Source organism: Lissotriton vulgaris, chromosome 10 (genome assembly GCF_964263255.1).
Source record: "Lissotriton vulgaris chromosome 10, aLisVul1.2, whole genome shotgun sequence".
NCBI classification, from domain to species: domain Eukaryota; kingdom Metazoa; phylum Chordata; class Amphibia; order Caudata; family Salamandridae; genus Lissotriton; species Lissotriton vulgaris.
In genome coordinates this window covers 897,213,965-897,229,141 of record NC_141698.1, presented here as the reverse complement: position 1 = coordinate 897,229,141, position 15,177 = coordinate 897,213,965, and the positions used below count along the sequence as shown (strand labels likewise).

The window sequence follows — 15,177 nt, the reverse complement described above, 5'->3', positions numbered from 1 at the left end:
CTGGAGATGCACTGGAGGAGAAGCTTTTCTGAGAAAGATAGGAACGAATACAAAGCTGGTCTTAAGAAATATCACGCCTTAATTAGAAAAACCCGGCAGTCCTACTATAGCAGTAGGATCGAGGGTAAGACAACTCGATGAAGGAACTGTTCTCAGTCTATAAAGAGATCTCGGACCTCTCCAGTACTGCGACCCCCATGACAGGGTCAGAGGAATCCTGCAACCAGGTGACAGAGTTCTTTGCACACAAGGTAGAAAGGATCTACTCCTTTTTTCCAGACGCGGCCAGAAGAGGCTGCAGTGGAGGGGTATCCCCTACCAAGGTAAAAGACATACATTGCCTCAAAACCTTTAGGGTTCCATCTCGGGAGGCCTTATGCATAATTGCGGGTAATATTAAATCGGGCAATCCCTAAAGACCCGGCGTCGCCCAAAGTACTGAGAGGCAGTGTGGAGACTCTAGAGCCCTATATTAGACACTTACTAGAGCTCTCATTTGACTCGGGCAGGTGCCAAAAACGTGGAAGGAGGCAGTGGCGCTCCCCTTGAGGAAAAAGCCTGATATTAGCATGGAGCAACTTGAGAATCTGCACCCCATCTCACTCCTACTGTACTTCGCTAAGATTGCGGAAAAGGCCGTCAATAACCAACTGCCAGCCCATATTGAGGTCAATGGGCTGCTCCATCCCACCCAATCGGGCTTCCGTGCACTCCACACGACCGAGTCAGCACTACTGCGATCTACAGAGATCTTGTGGAAATATGCTGACGAAGGCCAAACAGCGGCACTGGTCTTGCTCGATCTCAGTGCCACATTCGACACTGTGGATCATCACACGCTGCTACAGTGTCTGAAAAGGGGAGGAGTGGTGGGTAACGCATGGGACTGGCTGGAGTCCTTTTTGTCAGATCGCAGTTTCCAAGTGGCACAGGGACCCTTTCGGTCCAAAGAAATCAGCCTGAAACAGGGGGTGCCACAAGGGTCCAGTCTTAGCCCTACCCTTTTTAATCTATATGTTGCACCAGTAGCAGAGATCACGGAAAGATTTGGGGTGGAAGTCGTGTCCTATGCAGACGACACTGCTTGTGACTTTGACACAGCCGAAGGAGCAGGTCGCCACCAATTTCATCTCATGTCTGCAGCAACTCGCTGCTTGTATGGCAAATAACTGCCTCAAATTGAACTGAAATAAGACGAAGGTATGATTGTGGGGAAGGCTCCTTCAGCGTGGACCTCGGCATGGTGGCCTCCAGCGCCGGGCCTCCTAATCATTCCGAGCAATCCAGTGAGAAACCTGGGGGTATGGCTCGATAATAAAATCTCGTTGGAGCACCATACCAAACGGGGGGCAGGCACCGGCTTCGGCATTCTGAGGGTCCTCAGGAAAACACTGGACCTGCTGGATTGACAGCCAGGAAAACCATGGTCCATGCCTTAATAACATCGAGGCTGGACTATGGGAATGACCTGTATCTGGGGGCCAGTGCTAACGGCACTCAGAGGTTGCAGCGCATACAAAATGCGGCTGCCCGCTTGGTCCTTATGCTGCCCAAGAGAGCTTCCTCTAAGAAAGCACTCAAAACACTACACTGGCTGTCAATCAGGGAGCGTGTGACATTTAAAGCCCTCTGTGTTGGCCACCGTATCTTACAGGGGAAAGGACCCACATATCTCCACAACCTGCTTACCCCGTACCACCCTAACCGACAGCTGAGATCAAGCGGGACGGGGCAGGTTCAGGTTCCTAAATTTAGCAGAGTGAGAATGGGAGGGCATTCCTTTGGTGTTATGGCAGCTCAACAGTGGAATAGACTCCCTCTGAAGCTCCGGTTAGAGATGTCAGAGCTTGTATTGCCCAAAGAGCTGAAAACTCACTTGTTTCCCAAAGATTAGGACGGGGCTAGCCGATTGACCGGTCGAGAAGAAATACCAGTGGAGTGGAGTTGATTATGGCGATCTACAGCACGGGGACACACAAGTCAGTGTAACCAGGCGCTTTACAAATTTAATTATTATTACAAATGTAATTATTATTATTTATCATGGGTGACCTCGGCCCAGGGCACCAATTTTCTGATCGGTGCATTGAGCTGTGATCATTAAGGTTATGCCAGAGATCTTCAATCTGTGGGGCGCGCCCCTCAGGGGGGCCGTGGAGGCATGGCAAGGGGTTGCGCTCTTCATTTGCAAAAGGAAAACATGCAAGAAGAAGTTGAAATGCTTTCTCTGGCGTTTTATTCAGGGTCTGGGAAATCTTAGCCAGAAAAACATCTAAACAGCCTTTCTACCAGTGTGTTGCTGGCCTGAAAGAAATACAAATATGCACAATGAGTTAATCTAAAAATGTAAAGGATTTTACAGAGTAACTCGTTGTGCAGATTTTCATTTCTTTCAGGCCAGCAGCACACTGGCAGAAAGGAGTGTTAAGCTGTATGACTCGCTTCAATTTCAGAGAGTGCTTTTGCAGGTAATAGGCAGTGGCGTAACAAAACGTAAGGGGGGCTCCCCTGGAAGATATGCTGAAGAAGCCCCACACATGCAGCCCTTTGCCTTTGTCAGCAAAGTGTGTCGTCTTCTCAGATTCAGTGTAGGCCAGTTCTAGAGCATTGCTGCAGCCACTGAAAAACATATTCCCCCATAAAGTTCTCTGAAACGTGAGACCGGTGAATACCCAAGCTTTTTCTGGGTGCAGACTGCATTCGGGGGTTGAAATTTATGGGGAGGAGGGCTATGTCTACCGCCATATAATGCTTTATCAACTAAGCAAATGTATTTAAAGTTAACCCTCTGAAAAACCTGAAGCCAATGATGTTTATTTAGGCACTTTGAGAAGGACTGATGCAGTGTAAAGCAACACAGAGACTTGCGCTGCGTTGCCTTACGCCATATCTAGGAGGCCATCAAAAGCCACGCAAAGTGACTTTGCATGGCCTCGTAGATATGGGTCTGTACACTGTGCAACCAGAGCGTCATAAAAAATGACGCAACAGCACTGCAAGAGGCTTATAAATAAGCCTGTATATTTTGGAAGCAGCCCGTATATTTTGGAAGCACCATTTTATCGTGAAACATTTTGCACATTTTGTAGCGGTCTATCTTATATTGCATGTAATGCAAGTATAAAAAAAGACTTACATATTCACAGTGCTCTCTGTCACAGGTTGTGACCTCATAGCTCTAAAGATACACAAGTCACTTTTCTCCACTGCACCAGCCACGATTTAATTCGGTCTCTCTCTGGTATCACACAGACTTTTGCAGTGCATTAACTAATAGAGGTTTCATAATTTATGATAGTGCTTTTCCTGCTGAGTAACAACTTTTTAAAATGTATTTATTATTCATTGAAGCTGCCCTTATTTTATATGTAGCTACCCGAAGATGAAAGACTAAAAAAAGTAGGTATTTCTAATTATGTTGAATGATGTTCATCTGCCTCCAGTTACAAGCAGCTGTAATTGCCAAGCTGTCAGCATCCCATGAACTACAGTATGGTTTTCCTATAGTGCCGTGCGTTAAAGTTGCAGCCCATGCACTACAGCTATTAAACCAGGGGACACTGGAATTATGTGATTGTGCGGCCGCAGCGATTTTAGCATAATTACAGATTTGCAGCATTTGCAATATAATCCATCATCTGCAGCATAAACTACTGATTTTTACCCAAAAAAATTATTTACTAAAAAGGTTTAAAAGTTACTAAAAAGCAGCAACAGGTGTTGCCACTCTGTAGAAGGCCTTTTGTAAAGCTGTACTGGTCCCATTTTTGTTGCTTATTGCTATATTTTGGTTTTAAACTGGTACTAATGAGGTGCAACCACAGATTGACCATTTCTCTGGAGATCATTTGTGGTTGTCAATGACAAGGAGTACCAGGTTCCAGAAATTTTTGTCAGGAGGGGGTCCTTACGCCTAAAACATTTTGATGGGGGGTCTTGGCATCGAAAAGTTTGAAGACCACTGGGTCATGCTAACAGCAGCACCCTTCTCATCTTGCAACAGCTGCGTCCTTGTCCCTGCCTGTCCATTTCTGTCCGATTTGCCAGTTTAAAGTGGTTTTAGTCCTGCATTATCATAAGGATGGTGAGGTTTTTAACACCCCTTTAGCCCCCTTGCTTGTCCTCCCTTCGTCCTCGGACCCCTGCTGGCACAGACAACCTGACTGGGTAACCAAAGCAGCCCTGGCAATTAGTCAGACCAGCCCTGGGGGGAGGGGGGCTTTTGTTATTGGGGGTCAGGGGGGATTTTGTTACTGGGGGTCGATATCGCAGCACCACTGCCAAATCAGCCCCCACTGCTCCAAAACAGGCCCCCACCCTACAAGCCTCCTGAAACGCCTAATGCCGTATATAGCCAGTCCGGCCCTGCTGGCACACATCAGCAAAACCATCATCTGCGTGAGGCAGCTAAGCTATCAGTCATTTAGGTGAGCTGGGGGAGGCCCGAGTACTGTCCAGAGAACTCAAATGGGACCCCCTGCTGCCTTATTTAATACACTACCATCTGCAAGGGCGACAAATTTCTCCATGCACTCAGGGCGCTATCTTAGCCAAGGCTGGCCCCGCTAATGATGAAACCTTTTCCTGCCATCGCGTCCGGGACACTGACTGTAGCTGCCGGCTGAATCTAAGCCGAATTGGAGATACCGCTGATCCTGGCAATACTCCTTTTCTTCTTAGCGCAATGATTAATTCATTGGAACGCACCACCGATGTTGTAGTCTCACTACCGCCTAAAGCCCGTTAAGCCCTGGCCCACCAGGACCGGATCTGGAATCGACAATCCTTGCTATACCCACCCCGCCTAGGACATTGTTCTCCTCCAGTACAGGCCATCGAGCCCAGTCTCATCTCACCCTAAAACCCTACCAACTACTGCTTGTAGGCAGTGTGGTGAAAACCAGGCAATTCAATTGTTGAGTCCTGATGATGACCCCTATTAATTCATGAGCTTGGGATCGAAATGCTGTCGACATGTTAAATAGTGCAGTTTACTGCTATTATGTATGCTCAATATGGTCACTATAATTGGATAGCTTGATTCATTATATTCCAAGCACAAGCTGCCAATAGCTCGAAAATGTGCCTGTTATTTTCTGTTTATGTTTTTTGAATGTCCTTTTGTTCTTCTGTTTGACAGATCGGGTGCAGGACTGCATCCCACTATATTTGTTCTTCCCACAAGTATCTAAGTATTTTTTGTTCCTATGTACATATTAAACTCGTAAAATGTAAAATGAAATGTTTTATCTTGTACCTGTACCTTTTATGATATTTTATCGAAATAAAGGATATATAATAATAATAATAATAATAATAATAATAATAATAATAATAATAATAATAATAATAATAATAATAATAATAATAATAATAATATTAAACTCGTTGTCCGGCTGGACATCGTAATTGTTGCAGTACCCATTGTGGCCTATATTATATTTGTTATTGCTCTATACTTGTCTACTAAGGACCATTGTTCTACAAAATAAGTAACTCTAAATGAGTCCCACTCTAATGACGCAACTGTAAAAGGGGCTCCATATAATGACTCAACTCTAAATAAGTCCCACTTTAACGGCACTTAACTATTACGTGGTTATGGTTTACAAACCCCGGCTGGTGAATGGGTCCCGGGGGGACTTGGCATGCGCCAATGTACCCCTGGGATGGTTCACACAATGTGACCTCCCACGGGAGGTGATTGGTTGGTTGGGATTGTGGGAGGGGCTTAGCCGCGCTCGGGCAGGAGCGGAAACAAGACGTCACTCGCTGCGAGTGAAGAGGGCGGCGTGTTGTTTTTGCAGTCAGCTGGCGAACTCCTGTCAGAATTTGACTGGAAGCAGTTGGACAGCGGAAACGAGTGGCGGAAGTCGTTTTGTCGGCTGGAGTGTGGCCTCAAGTCAGGTGGTGTACATTCTGGCATTTTGTGAGGAAAGAAAATTTCCTGAGAAGAAGCGAGAGGATGTCGGCGGACGAAATTGATAAGGAGGCAATACGAGATCTGGTGGCTGTGTGGCGCACCGACCTATTACGCCCTGGAGCTCTGGAGGAAGGAGTCTTTCCAAAGAAACGGCTGCGTCGCTTGGCGGCTGAGGGGGTGAGTCGTGTGGTTAGCGGCATGCATGGCAGTGGTGAGCCACCCCTCAGACAATGATGGTGATGCCCCTGTGGCCCCCTTTAGACCACACAGAGCGCGCTCCGCAGGCAGGAATTCTAGGGGGAAGAGAGCGACGCTTCGCTCTTCCTCAGCCCCGGTTTTTGTGAGGCAGACTCAAATGGTTGCTGTACCTCAAGGCAGGAAGAGAGCAGGAAAGCTTGGTGGAAGGGCTGACATGCCAGTTGTAAATAGGCAGCAGCAGATGGCATTCTTAGTGGATCCCATGAGCGGCGAATTTTGCCAGGAGGACAGTGTGGCTCCGCAGGTGTCAGGCGTTACTTTAAGGCAGTAAGCGGTTTGCCCTGAAAGAATTACTACAGGGTCATATGCTGTGGGTGCTATGGACAGTCATGTGGATATTGCACCTGATGTCTGGGTGGGGGAGCCAGTTACTGCGCTGGTGGACTATTCCAGTGACAGCGACGAAGGCAGTTGTCAGAGGTCTCGTTGAGGGATGCAGTTGTTGAAAGGTGTGAGACAGCGCCACCTGCTATCGGCAGTCAGACACAGGAGAGATCAGGATTTCAAAGGGTATTGGTGCCTCAAGCTAGAGGGCCCCCAAAAGTAGTTGGAGGCGTGGAGCCCTGGCATGAGGAGGACATGGCCTACTTTCAGCTCGATGAAGATCAACAGGGTGAATTGGGCATGAGGGGCTCTAGGGCTGGTGACCATTCTTATTGGGGGGAGGGGCTGAGGGAGAATGTTGCTGTACTCAAGGACAGTGATGTGGTGGTGGTCTATCCGGAGTCCAGGCCACCTCCGCGTCGCCCTCAGGTGCAGTTTGATTCGGATACGGGTCCTCATCAAGGGCAATGGGTGTGGGTCAAACATGTAGACTTGCACAAGAAGGTTTTATCCAGAGCTCAAGGGTCCCAGGTACATGGTAAGTTAAAGGCGGTTCCTCGCTGGAGCGGCGGGAACTTGTCAGCGGACGCTGATCACAGGTCTGCTGGTCAGAGTTCTGTTTCTGGTTTGGCGAAGCACAATGCGGCTTTTGATACTGTACATCAGCTCCGTAGCGAATCTGGTGCGGATTTTGGGGCTTCATCGGCCGGGCGCTCATGTCAAAGGCCTGTGTCCAGTTGGATAAGTTATGATGGCGGCATTGGCGATGGCGCAATGCCTAGTACAAGTGAAGATTTAAATATGGTTCATGATGATTATATTTAGTTTAATGAACAGGACAAAGAAAATGTGGATAACTCCAGGGAATGGGTGGCAGGGGCGTCTTCTGGGTGGGGTGGCATGAGGTGGGAGTCGGGGGGGTCATCTCACATCTTCTAGTGTGTTTCAGAGAACTGGTGCGGTTTTCTCTGCAGATTGGGGTCGACGTGGCGGTCATCATCAGCGTGATGGTCTGAAGGAGTTCCATCAAAGAGCTTCACAGCTGCCATCAGGTAAGGAAGACTGGTGGTCTGCGTGGACGCGGCCTGTGGTGGGCGGCTCAAGTGTGGAGCCAAGGGAGTGCGGGTCTGACGGGAGGGTGTCGGTGCAAGGTGGTGGGGGTACAACCTCACAAGAAACAGCACAGTCAAATTCAAGGGAGTCTGGGGGTCACTCGGAGCGGGTTGGTGGGGCAAGTTCTGCCTCCTCCATAGGTACATCTGTGTCGGGTGAGGTTCAGGGGTGTGGTCGCACCAATTAACCTTATATGGGGTGGCCATGCCTCTGGGCATGCATCTGTCACAGAGGACAAGACAGAGAATTTGGAGTCACGACTACATAGACGTTTTTCGTCTATTGCATAGGGACTTACAGGCTAGGGAGGGATCAAAGGAGGAGGAATTAGAGTTGTCTCGCCGCCCCCAAGTGCCAAAGACCATCGAAAAATGGACGGCCCTTTTATCATATATGCAAGTGCTTATTGTGAGCGGTATCCAGAGCGGGCTGTGGCGATCTTTAAGTACATTGATATCATCAGGAGGGCACATTTGCAGGCGGGAGGCTATGCCTGGTTGAACTACGATGAAGAGTTCAGGGCTAGAGTGAGTTTGTTCAACGATAAACCATGGGGTGAGGTGGATCAGGAGCTGTGGCTCCAATGGATGTCGGGCCATCAGGTATCGGCTACAATACACACAGCTAGTGGTCTGCCTATTCAATATCGGCCCTTTCTCCAGCGTCCCGCTCCATTGGGGGCGGGTGGGTTGGGGCGGGGACAGTTGCCTGCCACAGGAGCGTGTTGTGGATTTAACAGGGGTACCTGTGTCCATCAGTATTGTAGATTCAAACACGAGTGCGCCCAATGTGGGGGTCGTCATGCCATTTTCCAGTGTTTCCCAAACCACCTTCAAGGGGATCAAGGAAGAGGGCAGAGAGGCAGGGGATCCATTCCACCTCTTATACCGAAAGGCGCATACTCCAGTTAAACTTCGGGCTATGAGGGAGTGGTTGGAGGAATATCCGGATAGGACAGCAGCAGTTAAACTACTTTGGGGATTTCGGGTGGGTCTCAGGATTGGATACCAAGGTCCTCGGTGGCAGCGTTGGGCCAATAATCTAAAATCTGCAAAGGATTTACCCCAGGTCGTTAGAGCCAAATTGGCTAAGGAGTTGGAGTTCGGGCAGAATAGCAGCCCTCTTTTGTAACTGTCCATATTTCAATCTGACGGTCTCCCCTTTGGGAGTCATACCAAAGAAAGCCCAAGGTGAGTTTCGGCTCATTCGACATCTCTCCTGGCCTGAAGGACATTCTTTAATTGATTTCATCTCTCCAGATGACACGGCGGTGTCATATGCTTCGGTAGAGTACGCCTGGCGTTTGGTACGTTTGGCGGGGGTGGGTGCCCAACTAGCCAAGTGTGACATTCAGGCGGCTTTTAGGTTGTTGCCCATACACCCGTTAGACTTTCAGCTGCTGGGAATGTATTTTGAGGAGAAATTCTATGTGGATCGAGTATTGCCCATGGGATGTTCCATCTCTTGTTCACTTTTTTCAGCACCTTTCTGGAATGGTGTGTGAGACGCAAGTCTGGGCATGAAGCTCTTTGCCACTATCTGGATGATTTTCTGTTTATTGGCCAGGCTGGGAGTGGGCAATGTGCTAGAGTGTTGGCATGCTTTCAAGAAATGACAGGTGATTTTGGTGTGCCATTGGCCCCAGACAAAACGGAAGGCCCTGTGTCGCAATTAGTTTTCTTAGGCATCGAGATTGATACGGTGGCTATGGTGGCTAGGCTGCCCCTGGCCAAAGTGCAGGAGATCAGGTCGCTTTTGAGAGAAGTTCTGGGTGAAAAGAAATTGCAACTAAGACAGGTTCAGTGGCTTCTGGGGTACCTCAATTTCGCATGCAGGGTGGTGAGAGCAGGGAGAACCTTTTGCAGATGTCTTGGTCTTGCTATGTCGGGGGCTTCTTTGCCGCATCACCATGTAAGATTATCCAACAAGGTGAAAGAGGATTTGATCATTTGGCTGAGGTTCTTAGACAAATTCAATGGTGTGTCAATTAATTTTGTGGAAGACGACACTGTGTGGCAAGTCCAGATTTTTTCGGACGCGGCAGGGGCTCAAGGTTTTGGGCTGTTTTGGGAAGGGCGTTGGTGCGCCGAGAGTTGGCTGCAACATTGGTTGGAACAGGGGCGCAGTATCGCCTTCTTGGAATTTTTCCCGCTTCTAGTGGCATTGCAGGTGTGGGGAGAGGAATTCAAGGACCGTTGCGTGTTGTTTCACATAGACAACATGGCAGTGGTAAGTTTGGTTAATGGGCAGAAAGCGAGAGATGTGAGAATGCTTCAATTACTGAGAGCTTTTATGTTGCAAATCCTCAAGCTGAATATTGTTTTTAGAGCCAGGCATATCCCTGGGGTGAACAACTCAATCGCCGATGCCCTGTCTCGTTGCAATTGGCACAAGTTCCGGTCTTTGGAGCCAAAAGCAGACAGAAGCAAGACGGCGGTTCCTATGACCATCTGGGACCTGGGGGAGTAAGGATTTTGAAACTGGTGGAGCAGTCTATTGCTAAATCCACGCGCTGGAGTTACCAGCAAGCGTGGCCGGAATTTGTTAATTATGCTTTGGCACATGAACAGGATGGCTCAGCAGTTGGAAATGAACAGTTTCTGTTAAAATTTGCATTGCATTTGTACGACAAAGGTTTGTTGCATACCACGATTTCCGGCAAGTTAGCTGGAATTTCCTTTTATAGTCAATTATTGCTGGGTAAAGAAGTTCAGATTGGGTTTTTGTTGAGGAGGGTGCAGAAGGGGTTAGGGAGTACTAAGGGTACTGTTAATTCTCTGAGAGAACCTTTTACTTTTGATTTGTTATGTAGAATCTTAAGTGTTTTGCCTAGCTGCTGCTATGATGAATGGGAGCTAGCCTGGTTCAGGTTGTGTATGATCTGGATGTTCTTCGGGGCTTTCCGGATTTCGGAAATGTTGGGTTTAAGGAACCAACTTGGGATTCAAACATCAGACATTTGGGTGGGGAATGGGGAAATTTTGCAGATCAGGTTGAGACAGTCAAAGAAAGACCAAAGAGGAGTGGGAACTTGAATCAATTTGAAAACAAGTGGTTGTGGGTTGTTGCCCGGTGGGGGAGTGGGATTCCTTTTCTAACTCTGGAGTGTTCCGTGATGGGGTTATATTTTGCCACGAACAAGGGGGACAGTTATCTAGTTTTCAGTTTTTAGCAGTTTTAAGAAAAGGGCTTGCATTGTTGGGAGTTAATCCTCAACTTTTTGGGACACATTCCTTCAGGATAGGTGCGTCTACAGAAGCGGCCAGATTGGGCTGGGGGAGGGAGGAGATACAGCGCATTGGGAGGTGGACGTCCAATTGTTGTTACAGATATGTTCGTTTATAAAATGCATTTTTGTCTCGTATTTTAGTAATGGTGGGTTTTTGCATCATAGGTAGAGTTCTGGAATTCCCGTGGAAAAAACGGACATGGATTGTGGGACATTCATTGATTAAATGGGCATCAGTTTTTGCAGAACAGCAAATCTGTGGAAGAGGTTTGGGTTTGTATGGTAAAGATCACAAAGTTCTGTGGAAGGGTGTGGGGGGTATGAAGTGGAAAGACCTTTTCCCGTTATTGTCAAAATTGGCTGCTGAGTGGGGTATTCCGGATCTTCTCATTATACACCTAGGTGAGAACGATTTAGTGGAAATGTCAGGCCTTACCTTGATAAAACAAATGAAGTTGGACCTGGCTGTGCTGAAACAAAACTGGGTTGGAACAAGGGTTGCGTGGACTGGTTTTGTTTACAGGCACTAATGGAGAGAGGCGAGGCTACACTCAACGGTGGAAAAAGCTCATCGGAAATTGAACAGAGCGATGTCACGTTCTGCAAGGCAATGGGTATCACGGTAATGGTACATGAGCATTTTTCGAGCGAGATGCTCCATTTATTCAGGTGTGCTGGGGTACCACGCATTAAAAAGGCTCGGCTAGGCGGCCGGTCTTTCAGCTTCCTTGCTCCTCAGCTATGGAACTCGCTACCGTTGTCTCTGCGAAACACCTCTAATTTACTTGTCTTTAGGAAAGACCTGAAAACTTGGTTGTTTGCTGGATAATTTTTTCCCTCCGGGTGCCCCTTTTCTGTTATTGTTATGTTTCTTGCTCTTTTTCATGGTCAGGAGCTCAAAGCGCCGGGACACTCCTTTGGAGTAGCCGTTGCGCTATAAAAGTCCCATTTTAACATTTTAACATAACACCTGTCGCAGATGGGTCAAAGTTATTACCTAATGGAACTGCGGGATGTCCTGGCAAAACTGTGGGGGGTCGATCTGTGGTGTTCTCACAAAGCAGTTTAAAAAAAAAAAAGCATTTTGTGTTTGGTTTTAAGGGCGGGTTTTTTGGGTGGGGCAGGAAAACACTGGAGGTTTTCCTGGGTGGCGTGTTTTGGGGGATAGGAGAGTCTAGAGCGGACATATCCTTTCTGTCTGGAGGGTGGGGGGAGGGTAGGTGGTTAAGGGTAAGGAAAATTGGAAGAAAAACTTTGGTTGGGATATATATATATACAGTTTTGGAGTTTTGGAAAAATGAGGAAATAATTGGGGAATGTGATGGAAAAATAGTTCTGGAAAAGTTCTGGGAAAAAGGTACAAAGGTTGGTGTTTTAATTGTGGAGTCTGTCTTTGGCTGTCCTAGTAATAAAGTGACCTTTTATGCTTTGAACAGAAATGTGTGGAGTGTCTTTATTGTGCGATGGGTCCCGGGGGGACTTGGCATGCGCCGATGTCCCCCTGGGATGGTTCGCACAATGTGACCTCCCACGGGAGGTGATTGGTTGGTTGGGATTGTGGAAGAGGCTTAGCCGCGCTCGGGCGGGAGCGGGAACAAGACGTCACTCGCTGCAAGTGAGGAGGGTGGCGTGCCGTTTTTGCCCACCCACCCGCCCTAGGTTGGTAGGTTGGTCGGGTCTGTTCTGTGTATATAAGTCAATTTTTTGTGTTTTAAAAAAAAAAAAGAAAATATAAGAAGACAAGGATATGTCACTTTAGGGCAGCAAGGATAGCGCTCCTGTTTTGTTATATGTTGGTAGGCGTGTTTTGAGGGATAGGAGAGTCTAGAGCAGACATATCCTTTCTCTCTGGGGGGTGGGGGGAGTGTAGGTGGTTAAGGGTAAAGAAAATTGGAAGTAAAACTTTGGTTAGGATATATATATATACAGTTTTGGAGTTTTGGAAAAATGATGAAATCATTGGGGAATGTGATGGAAAAACAGTTCTGGAAAAGTTCTGGGAAAAAGGTACAAACAAAGGCTGGTGTTTTAATTGCGGAGTCTGTCTTTGGCTGTCCTAGTAATAAAGTGACCTTTTATGCTTTGAACAGAAATGTGTGGAGTATCTTTATTGTGCGATCTTGTAATGTATTACCGTCATCCAGCCCCCATGCCTGGTCAGCCAGCATTGCTGCACTGTTCTTGTTTTCCCCAGGATTACCCTGAGTTTTTTATGTAAATATTTATAGACACCCTTGTAGGTACTAAGGCGAGGGTTTTTGTAGAAGAGAACCGCACAAAACAAATGCACAAAGCTAGAAAGTACATGAGGTAATTTCTCTCAATCCCGTAGTCACTTCGCATCCCCTTAAATAAGTAGCAGGACAGCGCTGGGGTGGCGTCAATGGTTCCATGGTTGTGGTGACAGAAAAAACATAAAAAGAGGAACTGTTTTAGCCTATGTACATTTGAATGCCTGGGTTTTGGAACTAAGGTCAAAAAATGTGGAAGTGAGCCCGCCGCAGCTGGCCGCTGCAGGTACCAGAAGGCAGCAGGCACCGTGTTTGACGACACACACGGCTTGTTTATGATTGGCGTGGGCGCCCGCGGACAGGGCGGTGGAAGCGGAGTGATCTGTTGTCCCGGTAAAAGTTCCCTCAAAAAGCATTGGCCAAGAATAAAGAAATGCACACGCGATAAAATTATTACCTGAGCATTTTTTTTCTTTCACCAGGACGTTTAATATTCCACTTTATATTATAAATGGGAAGGAAGCTCGTGCCGTGTTTGCCGCCCCGCTATATATGGATAGGAGAATAAAAGTCCCTTGAGATCTAACAAAAGCAAGGTAGTAGGTAAGGTAGCTCGGTCGGTTATCACAACCACCATGTTGGCGCCCCACCCTGGCCACCAAACGCCACTGAGTAGGAAGTTAACAGAACATACACTATCAACGCTGGCAAAGTATTACTTATGACCTGATACACAAAGATGATAACGCGCCGAGTCAACAGCCAGTAATTAGTATAACGTGCATTTGATCTAACATCTTTCAAAGCCTAAAATGTCTCACTTTTGCACACACGCTGATGTTTAACATATCTTCCTCGTGCACTTCCATCTGCTTACCATTTCGATACAATGTTTTAAATTATATAGAGTGGCGGTATAGTCAGGTCTGCTTTTGGAACTAGGTAACCAGGTTAAAGTCTCGGAGACGGATTATCATTTTGTGATTTTGGCAAATGGCTTAATTTACCCTCGCTTAAAAAATGAGTGTGACCTTGTGAAATGTAAGTGGTGATCGTGTAAAGCGCACCAATACCTCCAGCCACAGTGCGTACTATGTAAAAAGAAATGTAAATATAAATAATAATAATAAGAGTTCTAGTACTAGTTACAACTAAAATATGTTGTCAAAAAAACAGAAAGCAAGTTTTTTTCGGGGAAAGTCATTCTCTTATCCGCTTATGCCACTGAACAACTTTTATTCAACTTAGAGTTTATAATTGTATTATTATGTTTAGTGTGGCAAACCCCTTAATCCGTAATGTATAATTCTTCAAATCATTTAACAGAATTCAAGCCATAATTTATTTCCCTCATGTATTAAACAAAGTAATATCGACGCATCTTACCGAGCAGTAAAAAGAATAGCGTGCTCTTCAGGAACCAGTCAGGGCTGGCGGAGGGCTCCATGAAAGCATCCTGCCCCATGCAGAGATCCCCTTCTTCACGCGCCGAGGCTCCGCCTGGACCAGCAGCTGCCGCTTTATTTGCCAGGGAAATCAGTAACGAGTTAAGAGCCCGGGCCTGTCTTCCGCCTCCAGTCATTTGCGTGTGTGTATACAAAGGGACGTAGGGCGTAGCAACACCTGTTAGCCGAGGGCTTGACATCTTCGCTGCCTGCGCCTCTTTCTCGTGTTTACGGGACATTGGGTTCCCTGCACAAACCCCTTTTGCTGCAAGCAAACGGCATGCGACCTCAAATCAGCGTTTTTATATGTACTAAAGCTGTTTTGCGACTGGGAGCAAAATAGGTTTTGCGAATCCACTCCATGGGGTGTGAAAGGGCATCTCCTCCTAATTTCCAGTCCCAAACGATCCGTTATAAACGCACGAACCCCTTGGCTTGGCTGCTACCCCTTCAAATGATGTGGTACCTAATTTAAAAAGGGGGGGGGGGATGTGACCCCCCTGTTGTGAATTCGATCAGCAGTCTCGGGGGGCGGGGGGGGGGGGGGGGGGGGGGGGAAGGTAGTAGACCAAAGGGGCACGGCCTGCTACTTTGATCCCACCCTGATACATTTTAATTGGCATGAGTCTCTAAAAGTTTCCCGGTTGAGAATAC

At 47.2% G+C, this 15,177-nt stretch overlaps 1 protein-coding gene across 1 annotated transcript in view; it reads right to left on the bottom strand.

The window, feature by feature from the left end:
• The window catches only part of HEPACAM2 (HEPACAM family member 2), a 508,644-nt gene extending 494,026 nt beyond the window's left edge, over positions 1 to 14,618 (bottom strand). The window contains exon 1 of the mRNA XM_086941874.1: positions 14,465 to 14,618. Within this exon, the coding sequence (XP_086798000.1) occupies positions 14,465 to 14,543 (79 nt within the window). The 5' untranslated portion in view covers positions 14,544 to 14,618. The remainder of the gene's footprint in view (positions 1 to 14,464) is intronic.
• Positions 14,619 to 15,177: the final 559 nt, after the last annotated feature.